Source organism: Teleopsis dalmanni, chromosome 2, assembly GCF_002237135.1.
Source record: "Teleopsis dalmanni isolate 2A chromosome 2, ASM223713v2, whole genome shotgun sequence".
NCBI classification, from domain to species: domain Eukaryota; kingdom Metazoa; phylum Arthropoda; class Insecta; order Diptera; family Diopsidae; genus Teleopsis; species Teleopsis dalmanni.
Window position 1 is genome coordinate 184,415,122 of NC_051847.1, and position 19,947 is coordinate 184,435,068.

General features: G+C 30.9%; 2 protein-coding genes and 2 long non-coding RNA genes across 4 annotated transcripts; 3 read left to right on the forward strand and 1 right to left on the reverse strand.

Moving 5' to 3' along the window:
- The first annotated feature begins 1,004 nt into the window (after positions 1 to 1,004).
- LOC119686079 lies at positions 1,005 to 1,720 on the forward strand. Its single transcript, XR_005252874.1, has 3 exons — positions 1,005 to 1,033; positions 1,186 to 1,347; positions 1,402 to 1,720. It is a non-coding gene; the product is annotated as an uncharacterized LOC119686079 (long non-coding RNA).
- A 662-nt stretch (positions 1,721 to 2,382) lies between these two features.
- Positions 2,383 to 10,082, forward strand: LOC119673910. Its single transcript, XR_005252198.1, has 4 exons — positions 2,383 to 2,719; positions 2,814 to 3,079; positions 3,283 to 3,379; positions 10,039 to 10,082. It is a non-coding gene; the product is annotated as an uncharacterized LOC119673910 (long non-coding RNA).
- An 18-nt stretch (positions 10,083 to 10,100) lies between these two features.
- On the forward strand, positions 10,101 to 10,922 carry LOC119673911. The gene is made up of 2 exons (XM_038085016.1): positions 10,101 to 10,310; positions 10,390 to 10,922. The coding sequence occupies exons 1-2, from the start codon at positions 10,142 to 10,144 to the stop codon at positions 10,569 to 10,571; spliced, it is 351 nt and encodes a 116-aa protein (XP_037940944.1). The 5' UTR covers positions 10,101 to 10,141; the 3' UTR covers positions 10,572 to 10,922.
- A 3,697-nt stretch (positions 10,923 to 14,619) lies between these two features.
- LOC119683238 (general transcription factor IIF subunit 2-like) lies at positions 14,620 to 15,733 on the reverse strand. The gene is made up of 2 exons (XM_038096876.1): positions 15,117 to 15,733; positions 14,620 to 15,048 (listed from the first exon to the last, which is right to left on the reverse strand). Exons 1-2 carry the CDS (start codon positions 15,621 to 15,623, stop codon positions 14,752 to 14,754), a joined length of 804 nt encoding a protein of 267 aa, XP_037952804.1. The 5' UTR covers positions 15,624 to 15,733; the 3' UTR covers positions 14,620 to 14,751.
- Positions 15,734 to 19,947: the final 4,214 nt, after the last annotated feature.

Genomic DNA, 19,947 nt, shown 5'->3' on the forward strand with positions numbered 1-19,947 from the left:
GTATTGAAATTTTCAAACGTTCACACTCGTTGATGGTTCGTTGTTCCATATAACATGGCTTCAAAGTAGTTTAGAAATTGAAAATATTCAGAAATTTTTAACTTCATCTCTCTCACTTAGGATTAAAATCTATACTTTAAGTTGTAGCTATGTTACCAAGGACGTACATTATAACGGCAATATTTTTATGTATGTATTCGATTTATTTATATATGGATATCAGGAAATTCGAAGCGTATTGGATTCCCTGGTATTCTTTGAAAATCTCTACACAATTTGCTTCGTCTGTATGGCATAAATATAAAATAAATTATGATAATTAATAACATTTTAAATATATTAGGAAATTTTTTGATACGATAAATAATATATGATAAATTCAACATTGATATTGTAATAAACATTTATATTTTTTGCTGTTTAAATAATTGTACTTATCTTTATATACCATATATGCAGTGATATGTACCATTTTTCAAACTGAATCCATATATAAATATGGTAAAGAGGTTGGATAAGTATTTGTATAAATTATGTATTAGTAACAATAAATCGAATATGAAGTTGAAATTATTAAATTATTTTCAATAATTATAAAAATATATATATGAAATACATTCAAATTAGTATTTTAATTATTTAGTTTTTAGAAGTTTGTAGATTTTATGTACGTCTCAACCTGTACGATATGCAATCCGTATGCCTTAGCCTCAATATGTAAAAGCCAAAGGCACAACTTTTATTTCAATCCTGGCTATCGTATGTCGTCCAAACTTCGATAACTGATGAATCAACTGTACTTAAGTATCAACGTTGTTATTCTTCAGCATTAATACTTCATTGTGAAAGTTGGAAAACCGCTACGCTGTAAGCGCAATCACTCTAACAAAATAAATAGATTTTTATATTATAATAAAAAATCGCATATTTTAGTAAGATAGAATAAATTTTGTAAAATATTTTGAAGAAACTTATTTTTTGAATTTTTTTTTTCTGAACAGAACAAGAAATAAAAAAAATTATCTACATTACGGTAAGCCATTTTTTTTTCAATAAAATTATTTTACACATACCTTTGTTATATTTAATTATTTAATTTTAAATAAAACAGATATAAAAGATTTTAAAATATAAAGTTAAAACTCATCACATTTCATAAATTTCATTTTAAACCTTTCATTTAAGGTGAAACAGTTCTGAAGACTTGTAAATATTTCTTATAATACATTCCGGAAACTCTATTTCTTAACGTTTTTTTCAAGGTTCGGAGATATTATTCTTAACTGCACTATAACTAGTGCAGCCATATTTTTCTCTTAGTCATACTTAATCGGAAAAAAATAAAAGGTTAGTGAATAAATATGTGCTTATTCTTTATAGTCAATAATAAAATTATTACAGTCAATTTACAGTCAATTATCACCAGTTAATAGGTGTTTAAGTCGGTAGAATATACTTTCAAAATTTTTATCAAAATTTATAACCATATTGTTCAAGAAATTTTAATACGTTGTCAAATAATTTTCTCAAGACCTATACGTTTCCTAGAAGGTTCCAAAACAATCGAAGAAATTAAGAAATTTGTAAAATTTCTGCAACTCTACATAAACGTTTTCTACTGGGTTCTATATATTGTTTGCTACAACACTACTCTCGTCCATAATTTGTAAATTAAGAAAAGTTTTGCTTAGTAAAACAAATACATAATACGTTTATTTCATTTATAATTAATTGGAAAGAAATAAAAGATAAGGTAAGTTAATAAGTTTTTTACACACTCAAAAATAAAAACGGTTATGCTGGTTATTTAACTTTTGTTTATATATGAAAAACAAATTCTTAAATAATTATTCTTAATAACAAGAAGAAGAATTCTCAGGAAGGTGAAGAAGTGCAAAGACCTCAAAAATACAACACATTCCGAGGCTATCTCTAGCAAAGCATTTCAAAATATTTCAGAGACTTAAAAAGTTCATTACGTTCACGGGACTCTTTCTGTACTTCTTGTGTAAGGTTCTGAAGATTTTCTTAATTGCGACAATACTATTTTCTTGTTTATATATGAAAAACAAATTTTTAAATAATTATTCTTAATAACAATAAGAAGAATTCTCAGGAAGGTGAAGAAGTGCAAAGACCTCAAAAATACAATACATTCCGAGGATAGAGATAGCAAAGCATTTTAAAGTATTTCATAGACTTAAAAAGTTCATTACGATTACGGGACTCTACCTGTACTTCTTGTGTAAGGTTCTGGAGATTTTTTTAATTGTGACAATACTATTTTTTTGTTTATATATAAAAAACAAATTCTTAAATAATTATTCTTAATAACAAGAAGAAGAATTCTCAGGAAGGTGAAGAAGTGCAAAGACTTCAAAAATACAACACATTCCGAGGCTATCTCTAGCAAACCATTTCAAAATATTTCAGAGACTTAAAAAGTTCATTACGTTCACGGGACTCTATCTGTACTTCTTGTGTAAGGTTCTGGAGATTTTCTTAATTGTGACAATACTATTTTCTTGTTTATATATGAAAAACAAATTTTCAAATAATTATTCTTAATAACAAGAAGAAGAATTCTCAGGAAGGTGAAGAAGTGCAAAGACCTCAAAAATACAACACATTCCGAGGATAGAGATAGCAAAGCATTTCAAAGTATTTCAGAGACTTAAAAAGTTCATTACGTTTACGGGACTCTGTCTGTACTTCTTGTGTAAGGTTCTGGAGCTTTTCTTAATTGTGACAATACTATTTTTTTGTTTACATATGAAAAACAAGTTTTTAAATAATTATTTTTAATTAATTAGGATTTTGTCCAAAAAGCTCTAAAGGTTTTAATACTACATTTCCGATATTGAGACATTTCAAACACTTATAAGAGCCATTACGTCCACGGAACTCTACTCGAACTTTCTCTGTGAGGTTTTAAAGAAATTTTTTTTGTTTGTGTCAACACTATTGCTGCCATAATTAATTAACAACCGAAAAATAATGAAAGTGAGAAAGGCTGCGTTTAGTACCTCCAACCAAATTTGCTTTAACTGCATTCAATTGAGGAAACGTAATATCTAAGGTAAGTTAAAAATAAATAAGAAAAATAAAATTTTAACTAATTAGTTTAAATAATATTAAAAAATATTTTGACAAAGAAAGAAAATTGTTTGGACAGGAAAACAAACTTTTTATATAATAATAATAACAATTTTGATCAAGAAACTCCATAGACTTGAAAAATACATTACATATCCGAAATTCTAACTCCAAATTTTCTTTTAGGTTCAAGACGTTCCATAGACTTAAGAACTTTATTGCGTTCACGGCAATCTAACTGTAAGATCTGAAGATATTAGTCTTAGCTATAACTGAAATAAAGGTAAATTAACACAGGTTTTACTTATTAAAAAAGTAATGCAATTTTATATATTATTAAAATATGTTTTATATACTAGTATTATTAATTAAATAACCTGTAGCATTGTTGTATAGTTGTTCAAAATTTGTTTTATTTTTCCAACACTTGAAGAATTTATTTTTAATATCATGTACCTCATGCATACCTAGTGCAGTTGTAATGCATTTTATTGCATTACAACATCTTTAAAGCTCAAATACTCTTTTATGAGTTTCAAACTTTCATATAAATTAATTTTTACTTTTCAAGACAGTTGCTAGTTGCTAGTTGCTAGCAACCAACCTGCCATTCTTAAGCTATATAAACAAATAAATAAACCCTAAAATGTTTTTTATATACGTAAACAGCTTTTGGCAAAACTCAGCATATGCAATAATACGAGTATACAAAATATGATATCAACACACTCATATATTTCGTCCTGTGAAAATGCTTTCAGGGTAAATGCATCTTTTGACAGAAAATCAAATTTGTGGCTCTTTTGTGTTGTTACTGCAACAGGAAAAGTTTGCAGAGTTTTCCACAACCACTTTCTCTTCACTTCGCTTCTTTCACTGCTTTCACCATTGCCTCACTTTTGATATTTTACGCATATAAATTGCAACAGCAACATATTAATACTGATAAACTTTAGTTAAACAATGTACTGCAATATACATACATACGTGTATATATATGGTGTACTATAAACTTAAAAGTTAGCACCATTACCCTCACATTACCATTTCCATTATGTTTTCCAAGACAACCAGATTACAAGTATCGAAAAGTATTAAGTTTCAGTGAAAGTTGAAGGTGTGTTTTGTGTAAGTTTACTGATAAATAGTGTGTTTGCTCGGCTGGTGCAAATGAATGCCAGTGCGGAAAATATGAGGGTTCAGAGATAAGAGCGTAAAAGCGTTTAAGTTCTACTTTGGAATTGCTCTAGAAATAATAAATTAAGGAAAAATATAGAACGGAAAATTTATAAAAATTTTCATATATATATTATTTTCAAATACAAATGAAAAAGATTTACTTAAAATGCAATTGGTTGATGTCATATATTTATTTAATCACTTCATGCTATCTGTAATTGGGTCCTGGTTGTTAAGAGAATAAATACGTAGAGAATGTTCCTTTACTGCCAACATATCGAATAGAATGAATTTAGTTAGGTATTATTTATTATAAATTTAATAAATAAAATATTTGAAAAAAATAATACACAAAGAAATTTTTTTTATGTTTAATAAGTTTTCAATAACTTCAAAAATAGATATAGTCATCAAAATGGATCGATCACAAAATAAATAAAATATAATAACTGTTATAATATTATCATAGCATCGAGTTTAGATATTGATATAGAATGTAGAATAGAAAATGTAGTTATATTTCGACGACGAATATTTTGTTTAGGCTAATGAAGTACCATAGTACTTAAAGCACAGAAAACTTATATACAGATGTTTTGATGAAGAGCGTCCGGGTCGTCCAAAAGAAATCACAACTGAAAAAAACATTGAAAAAATCGACGATCCAAAAAATAAGTTGTGTAAAATAGCAGAGATGACAAATATATTATATAAACTTGTATCGAATATTTTACATGAATATTTGGGTATGAAAAAGCTTTCGGGAAGATGGGTGCTGCGTTTGCTTATAATTGACCAAAAATGACAACGACTTCATCATTCAAAACATTGTATGGAAATGTTTATGCACCATCTAGCTGACTGTGACCGTCGATTAGTGAGAATTAATAAAACATTGACCTATTACTTTACAACTAAGTGAAAATAACAAGCCAGAGAATAGGTAGAGCCTGGGAGTAGTGCTCATAAACGACCACGAACTTAATAATCGGTGGGAAAAGTTTTGGCTTCCGTATTTTGGGATTCAAGTGGAACAGTTTTCATTAACTATTTGGAAAAAGGAAAAACAATAACACCAGATTGATGTTGTATATTATTGGATCAATTGAGTGAGGAAATCAAGAAAAAACGAACACATTTGTCATATGTCAATGAAAATCATGGCAAAATTAAATGAATTACTGTACGTATTGCTTCTTCACCCACGTATTTTACATATTTGGCTCCCAGTGACTATTACCCGTTTCCAAACCTGAAAAGATGACTCCAGCGAAAAAGATTTGCATCAAATGATAAATTTGAATGGGAAAATGAGGTTTCCAAATATTGAAAGATCGATGGACTCGGAGTGTTGAACTTAAATAGAATTATATTAAACCATAAAATACAATTTTCGAAAAAAAACATGCGTTTTTATTTTAACTGATTAAATATTCTATAAATTGATATATAAAATGTTTTTGTTCATAAAGTTTCGGAAATAATATAGAATCAAAGTTGATTTTCTAAATTTTTAATTAATTGCGTTGAAGATAAATTTAGCAAAGTTTTTATCGTAAATTTTCTTATGTAAATATCTTATTATTTTGATCGATATGACATTTTTAGAGAAGCGAGAGATATAGATAATACTTTCGACTACAACCAAAGCAAAAGAAACAACTTCCAAGAACGGCCGGATCTACACTATTCATCGCCAACGACGACCAAGTGCCGTTCGACACCTCCCAAAAACATTTTACAAGCGGGTTACAACTGGTTACAACGGGTTACAACAACAACAACAACTTCTTTCTGACTAAACTCATTGCCCAAAAGAAACGACTTTTGACTACAACGAAAGCAAAAGAAAGAGCTGGCGGATATACGTCCCGGAGCCAATCGAACCAAGTGCCGTTCGACACCTCCCAAAGCTACTTCACAAGTAGATCCCAACAACAACTACTTTCTGACCAAACTCATTGACGAATACTGGTATAGATATTATTTTTATTAAATTTTTTTTTACAAATATAATTCCCTGAATTAAAGATATGAATATTGTTGAAAGAAACAGATCACCTTAAAATGTTCATTGGCTGTAAAATTATTCTAAAAGAAAAAATTATAGAGCTATCCCTAGGTTGGAAGTTATTAGTGAAATACTAATCATCATCATCATCATTAGTTCCTTCCATTGAAGCATAGCACCTTAATTACTAGTGAATTACTAGTGATTTTGTGGAAAGATGCAATGGATGAACATATATTAAAATTTTGCCTTCCAACATTCTAATGGAACTTTAAAGCCTTCCAGAAGTTAGAAATAAAGAAATTTTCAGCAAAATACTTTTTAATTTACTCTTAAATAATATTCTGTGTGTTATTGGGCAGTAAGTATAGAGGTGCTGTAGTATCGTGATAGACATAATTGCCATGTTAGTTTCCTTTTTGCGTTGACATGCTCAAACTAATTAAATTCGAATATGTGGAGGAAGTCTAATACATTACCTCTAAAATTGTAATGTTAAAAAACAAAAATTGTAATTCAATTGATGTGGGTAGCTTTCTCACATCACGGCTTATACACAACTTCTATTTGTGTTATTCGAAATGAGATTTGTTATGTTATAAGTAAAACATATATAATTTAACTAAATACTTTAAATAAAATTTGAAAAATACACTTTTGATGTAACATTAGCGTAGCGATTTATTTTTATCAGTAGTTTAATCTTGTTAGGTCAACTCAAGCGTTACCAATCCTAATTTGGCATTCATCAGCAGTGCAGAGGCATTTTCAAACATTTGCTGCAGTTCGCAACAAATTAACTATTCAATTTCCTGTTCAGCTTGAATCTATTGAATTTTAGGAGCTCAACGTGGCTTATCATGCCATAATAGACCATTTTACGGTGTGGCAAGCATTTATGTGCACAATAATCATACGACCACAAAAAAGCGTTCAACCCAGTCTTGTTGCCATCATCTCGCAATGAATCGGTTGCCATCAATGCGATAACAAGCAACAGCATCACAAATAAACAGAACGCCAGTTGAAATGCCAATGGAAGAGTGATACTTTTGTTGAGACTCGTTTCGTTTTTCCATTTTCGTATCCAAAATGCTGCAGGCTCACAGGGAATTTGAAAGCATTTCGCAATGTTGCAAAATGTTTTATTTGCGAAATACGAGCTGAAATGCATGTAGAGCTGAAATGCATGTGTTTACACTGCATTCGAAATGTATTCGCCATTATTATATACACAATGTCCGGGAGGCAGCTAATTTTCAAATGTCTTTTTTTATTATTACGCTATGGACTGAAAGATGACTACCAGCATTTTAAAATTTTTTTTTCGCACGAAATAAATATGTATTTAAAAACACAAATATGGGAAAAGTGCAGTAGGAACTAATGAGATGAATTTGTTCCTATGTAGAGGTTTCTTAAAACCTTTACATTTCAAAAGGATTTACAGTCAAACTTCTATAACTCGAATTTTCTATAACTCGAAAAACAGTGCACCAAGGTTTTAGAGAGCAAATTACATACAATTCTGCTTCCATAACTCGAACTTCTATAAAAGAGGAAGTCCCTTTTTCCAAACCAAATGTTTAATTTTTTCTTTCTTATGTTGCTTCTTTGTGCAAATGTCAGACCCTGGCAGCGTGGTTTAAAGTAAATAAAATAACTTCTAATGCTTTTCTTAACAATTATATTGAGCTTGGCAATAAAATTTGTACATCAAGCTTTCCTACAGATAGATAGCTTTCCTACTATAGCTCTAAATTACTGGATCCTATTCTAAGCGCAACGGAAAGTGATGAGGGTGATAATGAGGGATCAAAGTCCCAAACCCTAATTTCTGAATATTTTACTTCACTATAACTTCTGTGCTTTATTTTATTGCAAATAAATAAATATCTTAAAACGTAATTCTAGTTTCTTTCAAAAGCAAAAAAAAAAAATATTCTCTAACTCGAAATCTCCATAAGTCGAACCTTTTTCTTTGCAAAATTGAACTTCGAGTTATGGAAGTTTGACTGTATTTGTAAACTAAGATTTTAATTTTTAATTTCGACTTGTTACGAAAAATTTTTGGAGTTACTAGTTTTTACGATCTGAACTTTGTCGCTAATGTTGAAGCGAACTATTTCTTGAAATTCACAAATGATACACACATCTTTAACTACCTTAACTACGTTCCTAATAATGTTAACATATATATCCTTATATAAAACCATTATTGAAATAATGTAATCAATAAATTTCCGCTCGATACTACGAGTACCGAATCGTTTTTTACCAAAAAGAAGAATTCGGAAATTAATACCAGGCTTTTTATCAGGAATTTTGGAGTTCACTATTATAATCCAAAACTATGTTGTCATGGTCATACCTACATGATCAATCACATTTAAGAACAGGTCATCATCACAACACACTTTTAGATTGTGTGTTGGGATGTGACGTGAAAACATGTCGTTTCGGTAATAGCTATTAAAGATAATACTGTTTATTAGGGCTTAAGAGCAGATATGGAATACATAGTAGCCATTAATTTTAAGAAATAAGTAAGCAGATATCTAGTGCTCATGAGTTTTATATCCTAACTAATGACTTATAACAAGATTCACTATCTTTATTAAAGGAGGCTTTTCTTTTATTTCTTTGTCAAGCAAACCAATTTGGTTTAAGTAGTTGCTCTTTATAGATACAATTAGCGCTTTCGCGTCGTTTTGTTACTATATTTTTGTTACCAACTAATCGTTTGTTTGATTTAGAAACTTTTGCTAGCAAAATTATTAAAGACCGGATTAACTAAGCTAACTGCGCTCCGGGTCTAAAGAGATGGACATAAATAGAAATAATTTAAAATAGTTTCCTTTTTTCTGTTTCTGTTCCTCTGTTCATGCTGTGACCAAATATGTAGTATTACCATTCTTGTCGCTAAGGCAATAAACCAACATCAATTTTTCTATTAATGCCTTTGTATTGTCTTTGATTGTCTCTTAGATATCGGCCATCTTCAAATGCGTTACTTAACAATCATTTAAATTAATTTCGTTAACTTTTTTCATATTTTATAGACTAAGTAGTGAATTCGACGTCCAGCATTATAGATGTCTGAGGGTCACATTTAAATTTGGCAAATCACTGAAAATAGTTTATTTCAATAAAGCACGATTTTCCTAAAACTTTTGAAACCATTGTTGGGATTGCCTTTTATTTCTTCCCATTAAAAAAAAGCAATAAAATATTTTAACAATTTCTAGAGTAATTAAATTTATTCAGGATAATTTTTCTGATGCGTAAGGAAAGCAAAAATGGAAAGGGGCTGCTCCTAATTTTGTTAATAGAGAAAAGAGAACTATTAAATAATTTTTTTGTTGAGATACTTTAATTATATCATTTTTAATAAACAGGATAATTGAAAATAATAAAATAATTTATATTGAATTAAAAATATTTAAATAAAGCTTTAGAAACTTATTATGATAATCAGTTATTTTTTTTTTATTAATTAATAGAATAAATGGTAATAGGTCGTTGTTTTGAAATACCAAAAGTACCGCCAACTAAATATCTGTTTCTCAATAATTACTAGGTAAAATATCATGAAATTTTAACGCATCGCCCGAAGATCAAATTTTCTATATATTACATATGCATTTTGAATTAGTGAATGTGCCTGATAGGCTAGTAACACACTCAGCGATGTGTTAATTTTTTTTAGTGTTTATTCTTAAATGAATCCAGTCTGAATCATTATGCTTTAGATTTCAGTACTCTCGTCTAATCTCTGAAAGTATGGAGGAATCTGCGAACATCAACCAAGTAATCTATTTGAAATGCTATAAATATGTCAATAAACCGTCAACTATGAAAAATAAGCTATACCCGTATATGTATCGCAGAGATAAGTCATTAGAAGCTGCAAGGAGAGTTATGGTTCCAGTAAATTCTCCTATCGTAGTCGGTGAGAGTAATAACGAAAAAAATAAGTGTAGCGGAAAGGAAAGTCAAGAAATACAAAAAGATAATGCCAAAGGTAAAGAAATATTTAATAATTAAATTTTGAATTTAAATTTAAATTAAAAAAAAAAATGTGTTTCATTCTAACGATTAAGAAGTCGTTGTGCCTTTAGCCAGTCAAAATAAGCAAGAAGAATTAAGATCAAAAATATCAAGAGAGGTAAAAAGAATTAATGAATCTGCTGTGAAGAAGCCATCGATATTCAAGCCGAAAAGATATCCGGTAATGTACAAAGGAAGAAAGCCAATCAAGGACACTATAATCCAGCTTGAATAAGAAAGCCCATCTTAAACAAAAATAGTGTACAAGGTCTATCAATACTTTCACTAAAACAATTCATCTTTAAATATCTGCTGACATTTTTCAACTTAAAATTGTTATTACTCCGTAAATCTAATTAATCAGATTAAAAAATGTGTAGGTTTAATAGAACAAGTATTAAAAGGAGTCTATCACTCAAGTATTAAGACGTATATCTTCAACAAACCCAAATTTGACTGCAGTTGTATACAAACGAGGTTTGCAACATATCGAGTATATTAAAACAGTGTAACATTACATTGAGTAATAAAGCAAACATCATCAAAATATTATAGGTATATAATAAATATCAAGCTTTAAAAATCAGAGTTACAAACTTCACCGAAACTGAAAATCGTTTCGATGTTAAATTAAACCTCCTATTAAGAAAAATGATAAATCATTATTGCGACTGATATTATTTGGACACTCAAAAGACAGATATTATCTTTCTCATAGATACACAGACACATGGACACGATATTTTGTTACAAATACAATATCTGCATTGCAATATACAACACATATTAACATATTAAATAATATAATAACAATTCTGACAACAACATTCTCTGGATATCAACATCTCCAAAGGCTATATCATTTTATTCTTAATGACAACTGACCTCTACTGAATAGCGTAGATACTATTATCAGTTTTCTAAAGTATACAGCAGTCTACGAACTTCCATGTATTAGTACATCGAGAAATTTTAACAAGATTCATTGCAGTTTCTTAATATGTCCGGTAACCAAATATTCTCAACACAATATCGAAGGGAAGGAGTGCATTTTTCTTACTGTACAGTAGATGCAACTGCTGCTCGTTTTGCGAAAAAATTGAGTAATCCAAATATTCAAACCATAATCTCCACCTACTGCAGCTCATCTCCTACGAAAACCTTAAGAAACACAAGTATTCAAACCATAACGCTCAGCTATTGCAGCTCGTCTTTCGTCAATTTCATATTGAAAATATTTCTAAACCCAAAATGTAATACCTGCTACTATAATGGAAGACTCATGTTAATGTGTGTTCTAAAATTTTATTATTTATTTACTAAACATCATCAGCAGCGAAATATATTGTAAATATCATGAAGATGTTCCACTTGTTAACCGTGACCGTACTGGAGATATTGTGTGTTCTGTGTGCGGACTAGTTCTTGATCGAATAATTGATGTTGGCTATGAGTGATGTTTATGTTTTAAAAATGGGCCAATATAAGCAAAAAATCTGGGGTAATTGCTTTGGCATCCCTTGGCTTAATGTAGGAAATAGAACGAACCTTAATGTGCTCTGCCTACAAGTTCTTCGTCAAGCTAAATTTAATTCAAAAGGTATAGGGCAGGACGATTATAAAGTTATGTGCGGTCGCATATTAGAGCGTATAAAAAGGAAGTTCGGATTAATTTAACCCAAATAATTTTCGACCGAGGAAGATAAGTATATTAAACACCAACCTTTAAGAGCTATTTAAATTGTGTGATAAATGTGTTAATTGATCAACTTATAGACATACTTTTGGATTTACTTTAAATGATGTATGGAAGGTTTCTTTTTTAAGAATATGTGCTATTGATTTCTTCTGCAATATATCGTTGAGTTTTACAGAATTATTTTATTTTCATATAAGAACTTTTTAAAAGAAATATGTTATCGGTATTTATATTAACAGTAACATTTATAATATGTGAGTATCAATTTCAGATTGATGAACTGCACTAAATACATTATTCAATTTGAAGTAAATCAGCAGCGTGCTTACTAATACATTGTCGTCAAGAAGGCGCATTGCATTCTTTTAAAGAGATTCCTATTGTGCTCTTTCTAATATGAGTGATGGATATTGGACCCTTCTATAAGAAAGTCACAAGACTCCTACATTACAGCGTTGACTGTGTTACCAATTGTTATCAATGAATATTTTCTAGCAGGCTTTTGCGCAAATGTGGGTATATTTTCAATCGCATATAATATTAAACTGTTAAGTATATTCAATTTTTTAAATCCAAAGAGGTTTGCTCGATATGATGAAAAGTACTGCAATCAATATATCAAGACAAGTAAATGAAAAGCGAATTGCGATCAATAAATCTCCAATAATTGATAATAATGTCAGGTAATAATCACATTATACTTCAAATGCAATCTTATTATATTTAGTAACTAATTGTACATTTTTAGATTACCAGTCATTAGCTCAACCCAAAGAATAGTAGCAATGCGGCAGATGTGAGTGAAGTAACCATTAGAAAGATCAAAAACGCTCTGATGTCTAAATATCATGAGTTAAACTGCAAATTCGTGCCAAAATAATATATATTAAGAGGATATTTATTTCGTAGGCTAATGTTTTCTTTTCATACATTTGATTCAAGAGAAATAAATTTGTAATATTTGAACTAATCTAGTAAAACACTGTATCATTAAGCAAAAGAAGTTTAATAAACAAATTCATAGCAGAGGGTAAGCTTAGATCATGTATATAAGTACATAGTATAAACCTATGTTTCTACAATAGAGATATGCATATTAAACTAAGATAGGTAACGAGGTCTCCTGAAGTCAAATATGGGCGCAAATGATAATCCATCCACCAATCGACGTTCGAAAAACCGAGAATCGGTTATTAACTGAATACGCTGCGAACTATTATTATTGGGTATGGAGTAACTCTAATGAAAATGAATGTGGAGTTACTTTTCAAATTTGTTTTAAGAAATTAGCTATAATGATGATGATGCATGATGCTCCAATTATGACCCTGATTAGACTTCATCATTTCAAATTAAATTTATATTAACATATACACGGAGATACGGTGGGAGGATAACATAAAATATCTGGGGGTCACTTTTGACAAACGGTTGGCTTAAACATTTGAAATACAAACGGAATAGCTGCTCTAAGATTCTACATTTATTAAAGCCGCAATTTAATAATTATCACTTTAACTTTAAAAACAGAAAGTTACTTTATACGCAAGTAATTAGACCTGCACTTCTGTACGGATGTGTTACATATAGCAAAGCCTCAAATACCACCTTAAAGCAATTACAGATAGCTCAAAACCTGGCTTTAAGAAAACTGTTTAAGATTCCATGGTACATTAGATCAACAGACATACATAGAGATCTTAGGATTGACTCAGTGAAAAAATATATCAGAGACAAAGCTTTAAAATTATTCACTAAAGTTGATACGCTACATAACCCCACCCTAACAATCCTCAAGTCCACTTCTGGACTCTCAGGAAGATATCCTGATTTAAGGTCCGTCATCAACTAAAAGACAAATAAATAATATGATTTTTTAGCCTAGTTAAAGCCTAGTGTGGGGTAGAGATAAGCCCCCCAGCCATTATAGAGTAAAAGTGCGTAATAGCACTAACTCAAGAAGAAGAAGAAGAAGAACATATACATGTGCAATATACGACAATTATATTCACCTACTTATATACCGTATAAGGAGTTTTTTTTTGGTGGAGGAAAAATTTGGTTTTTGCAATATAAATAGTTAAGACTATAGACTTTTATGACGGCATGGTGGATGAAAACAGCTTTTATATTAACGCTTTACGCAGAACATAACAAGAAAAAAGACATAATTTCAGGACTTTTCTTGTTACTAACAAATCCTCAAAACAGCTGTGTAGATCTGCTTAAAAGATTTTAAAAAACCCGATATGATAAAGTCTTCATTAATTTTCTGTTTAAATATTATCATGGAATATATAATCAAAGTAAACTGAAAGTATGTTCCACTTTATTGAACACGAACTAGAGTTGCAGAGCAAATAGAGTACGTGGGGTATGTAGGGTATTCGGAAAATTTTGCACATGAGTTGCATACTCATATCAGAAATAGTGATATCAGAAATAGTGCTACAAAAAGAAATTTAAAAAATAAAACTATTTGTAATTAAATAATAATTAGTGATATTTTTTTATTGGGCGATTTAAGGTGGCTGTAAAAATGGAGAAAAACAAGTATGACATAGTAATGAAATGTTTTCTTTGCTTTTAAATATTTTATTATCAATCTAAGCTTAACTAGATTAAATTTTCAAGATCTTTAGATTACAACAATAAAAAAATGGCTGATTAAATTTAATCACAGTTCTGTTAGCTTAGTCAAAAAAAAAAATTAGTGCTATTCTGATTCACTGTCCGCGTTAGACTGTTCATCTTTCTCTTTCTCATCGGACTTGTAATGACAATACCCTTTCTTAAGTTCCCACATCTTCTTATGTGGATTTTTCATGTTATAATTACAAATTTCCTTAAGTATTTCTTTTAAATATGCTATAGGTTGCTTCGTGATCTTCACTAAGTCCTTAATGTGATAGTATTGATGCTTTTCGAATGCATTGAAGAGTAAACCCATTACAAAATTTTTATCGTCACGTACCTTTTTACCTTCAGCTTTCTTACGATTGCGGTACTCAATCTGTAATAAAAATATTTTAATAAATGATCAGTATTTTCTAATAATCATGTTTATATAAAATTACTGACGTTGTGGGCATGATCCGTAACGGGCTTGTACTGTGGCACAACTTTATCTAAAAGGTAAACTGTTCGACGTGATTCAGATGCCTTTTGTACTGCCTCCCGTTTAAATGCTACATAAGAATCGTTAATTTGTGGTTTACAATCTATTTTTTTTACTATGCACCCCTCCATAGATATTTTTTCAGATCCACTTGATAACTGTTCACTTGCTTCGGTCGAAAAAACGCCATATGTTTGGTCGTTTACATTTGATACCTGAAGTGTATATTCAGTTGGTATTTTTCCTTCCGGTTTCAGTTCTACCACTTCAGGTGGTAGTGACAACTCGAATATTGGTTTTTGTCCAGGCGTTTTTATTACCGTGAGTTTCCCAGCATTTATATCGGATGGCGCTGACTCCCATTTCTGTGCTACATATTTTGGAACTTTAACCACCACTGCTCGATTTTGAGCATTCGTGAGATTCATGTGTTCCAAATTTTTGCCAGCTTTTTTCTTGTCTTTGTCCATATTTATGAATTGAGTTTGATAGATTTATAAGGGGGATTAGTTAAATTTCACAATTGACAAGTGTATATTTGGCAGTGTTGTAAAACGTGTTTGTTACTCTAATATACGCTGAAACAAAGAATATACGATTGGGAAATATGTTGTATATTGGAGGATTAATTAATTTCAAAAGTAAATTTTTTATAAAACACTTTTTATTTTAAAACCCATACAGAAATATGTCAATAAAATTTGATTGTAGAGAGATAGTAGATATATCAGGTTTATTCTACGAGTTACTTAAAGTAAAAATCAGGTTAAATACAAAAATTGGACTAATTGTGCCAAAGCAATCACTTGACTTGTTCTATCTTATAGAACTGTTTTAAAGCAAGACAGTTAAAAAACACAAACAATACAAGTTCAATCTGATCACTAAATGCTTCGCACACAAACAAATGCAATGCAATTACTTAACGTTTCAATAGAACCTTACATTTTCTCCCTATTTTAACTTCGTCCATGAGATAGAATTGGTCAGACTATTTCCTATACCAATTTAGTCCTATATTTATGGAAAATATAATCATAGTGGAAAAACCAAATGGATTGTTGCATTTATTTGGGATTTAATACTGTTATGTTCGCATTTATACACAAAGGAAAAGGGGGAAAACGTTTATCCGATGACACATAGAATGTTCCCTGGGAACGTAATGCAATGAAGAAGAAGATAATCTACCATACAATATAATAATTGATTACTAAAGTAGCCAATTACAAGCTGTTTTTGTGGTGAAGTGAATGTTCATTGTTAACAATTTTATTGATAGGCATATCAAGGTTATTGGATATAGCAGTTAACTCGTCTTCAGATAGAAATGGCACAACAATGTCATCATTTAGACAGCAAATGTTGTATTAATTTTTAAGAATTTATTTCAATTATCAGACGTATTTTATATTTTACTTATATAAGCTGAATTTTAGTTGTTTTTTTTTTTTGTTGAAACGATACGGATCACATGTGAAAGTAATTGACAAGGCATCTCAATCTTGTCAGCTGTGTTTATTTACAAAATTTTGTTTTGATTAGTGTGAATAATTTTGGCGCTAAAAGAATAATTTTAAAAATTTTAAATACAAAAAATAAAAAATATAAAAAAATACGAAAACTGCTGAAATTTACGAATTATTAAACGTAAGTTATTGTTCATTATTTCCTTTAAAACTTAACTTAAACTCTGTAGCAAATAATAGTAATAATTTTTTAGATTTTAATAGAATCATCGAGCGATAGTGAAAGTGACTCTTTCACTCTCTTTTTAAACTCTAATTAAAGTGTATTAAGCTCAGGGGATGAAGTACATCAGCATAAAAATATTGGCAATTTTGTAATTTAAATTTGGTTAATATCTATTAATTTAAAAAATAAAAATAAATCTCGTCTACTATATTCATTTGCGTTGATGATGAGACCTCCAGTCACCCAATTGGTTAATTTGAGCTCCGTCACCCTCATATCTACCTTAGTACTGGATAACGCCAGCTCACCAAGCGTATCGGAAACTGCTGCCACGTGACTGTTCCACTTTCAACACAGTGGCACTAGCGATGCCCGGATAACAGTGATGACTGGTCACTGGAAGTATTTTTCGACAAAAAAAAAAGCAAACATAACAGATAAGAAATGGCAAACCTATAATTTATAATAATAATAACTGAAATATATGACTAAATAAATAACTAAAGAGCATGTATTATATGCTATGATATGTTATTTATATCTTACATACTGCTTTAAATTAGAAATGGAGAATTTTTCTCTTATCTAAACTTTACCACAACTTAGTACTTACTTAGTTGACCATCACAGACGTGAGTCGTCCTTGGCCGCATCGACTAGCCTTCGCCAGTCAGCCCGATTAGTTGCTTGCGGTCGCAAGTTAGTAGTACCGAGCGCCCCCAAATCGTTGGTCACCTGGTCTTTCCATTGAGAATCCGGGCATCCTCTACTGCGTTTTCTACCTTTGGGTACTGAATCAAATATCTTTCTTTCTTCCATTCACATGACATGACCAAGCCAGCGAAGCCTCTTAAGTTTTTTGCGCTTAACTATGTCAATGTCGCGGTATAGTTCATACAGCTCATCATACCATCTAATTCGACACTCGTCGGCATCGCGTAAGGGACCATAAATCTTCCGAAGAACATTTTTCTCGAATGCTCCTAAAGCCTTCTCATCACTGTGGGTAATTTGCCACGCTTCTGCAACATACAGCAGTGCAGGTATGATGAGAGATTAGTATAGCGTGATTTTTGTTTGCGAGAAAGGGCAAACAAACTTACTTAACCCGAAATAACATATGTCGACAAGAGTGATTCTTCGTTGAATCTCAATTTTGGCGTCATTTTTGGTATTTAAGCTGGTTCCCAAATAAAAAAAGTCCACCACACCTTCGAACTTATAATTGTCACCAGTGACGTGATATTATTGACTGTTAACACCTTTGGATTCTAATGACGCTTATGAGTAACTTACTTATTTATGTACCGAGATTTACCCTGACGTAGCATGTCTCTGCAGACGTCTGTGTTTCGTGCGCATCTCGTACATCAAGTCCGACATGGTCTATATTTACGCCTTCTTCTTACAACTACTGCTTCAAATACCTTTTCCGCTGAAGCATCTTCATCCATTCTCATAACATGATCAAGTCAGCGAAGCCACTGGATGTTAATTCGCTGAAATATATCAATTGTACCATTACGATAAACACCAGCCCTGCGCATGATCACTTCCATGACGAAATTGATGTGATTATATGACAAGGGAACACTTTGTCTGAAGCCTCGCATGATATGTAAACATTCGGAGAGGCTTGATCATGCCTTGTAACTACGGATATTGTCTACCGTCATTCTTCAAAGTTACTTTGCAAAGCGGCGTAAACGGTATACCTTATGGAGCTATCAAAAGCTGCTTTTTAATCAACAAAAAGGTAGTGGAATGTCGACGTTATGCTCATGGGTTTTTTCAGGATTTGTCGAAGTGTGAACATTTGGTCAATGGTAAAGCGACCAAGTCAAAAACCACACTGATAAGATCTAATCAGTGCGTTGGCATGTGGCTTTAACCCTACATAGCACAGTTGAAGGGACCTTGTACGCGACAGGTATTGAGCTAATCCCGCGATAGTTAGCGCAAATCGTCTTGTCATAAACAGGATAAAGGGTACTAAGATTCCAACCACCCTATCAGCCTACCGCCGCCGGCCTTGAACAATTCCACAGGTACACCATCTGAACCTGTCGCTTTGCCGTTCTTTAGTCGCTGTATAACAACACGCACTTCGTTATGGCTAGGTGGTGGAATTTCAATAATATCATTTTCGATTGTGGACTCTGAAAACATTTTTCCAAAGGCTGAATTAATATTATAATTGCCAGATAGTAGTTTGAAGAAATGAGATATAAACAACAAAAAGTAAACATATAATAAAATCTTTATTCTTATTAATGGAATATCTAATCGATATATAAAATGTCTATAAATGATGTGTGATATGTTATTAAGTGAAGTTTATAAAAATTTGTAAAAATTCCGTCAGCTGCATAAATGAGCTCATTATAATGTGAATGTTCAGTCATTAATATAAATGAGCAATTGCCTAAATGAGGCAGTGTGAATGTATAATTCTAGAACGGAGCAATATGGATAGGGACTGTTTAAAGTTTTTTTTTTTTGTAATTAAGAACTCATTGCATTTATTTGCAGAACTTGACTATTTACAATTGGTTATTTTATATAAAAATATAATTTTTGATTATATTAACAAAACACTGTACATTATGACAATGACAAATTAATTTTTTCATTTCGTTTATATTTCTGTAGAAACTTGCTTATTTTCTAAATATGAAAAGAAAATTTTATATGTTAGCATAATGTCATGCGTACCGCAAATGACTTAACTGAACACCCATTGGAGTAGGAAGCCAAGCATCAGCTGCTAAACGGAACTCATATGTGGCATAGTAGACCAAAGTGCAGCAACTTTAATACGCTTCGGGTTGAATGATGACTCTGTTGGTGTGGCTGAGCGAAGAACTAGTATCCTTCTTCCTGACACAACAGCAAAACTGCACTCTAACAACTTTCAACAGTAATTTCTACTACTCTGCTTTCCATGAAAGGCACTGCTGTGAAAGACACAAGTACTGTTGATTTTGGTGCTCCAGAACTAAATTGCAATTGTTGCTGCCAACATAAATCAAGTGTGTTTGTTTGTAGTGCATAATCAGCAGCACTTTGGTATATATTTGGTTTGACTTTAACGATTTT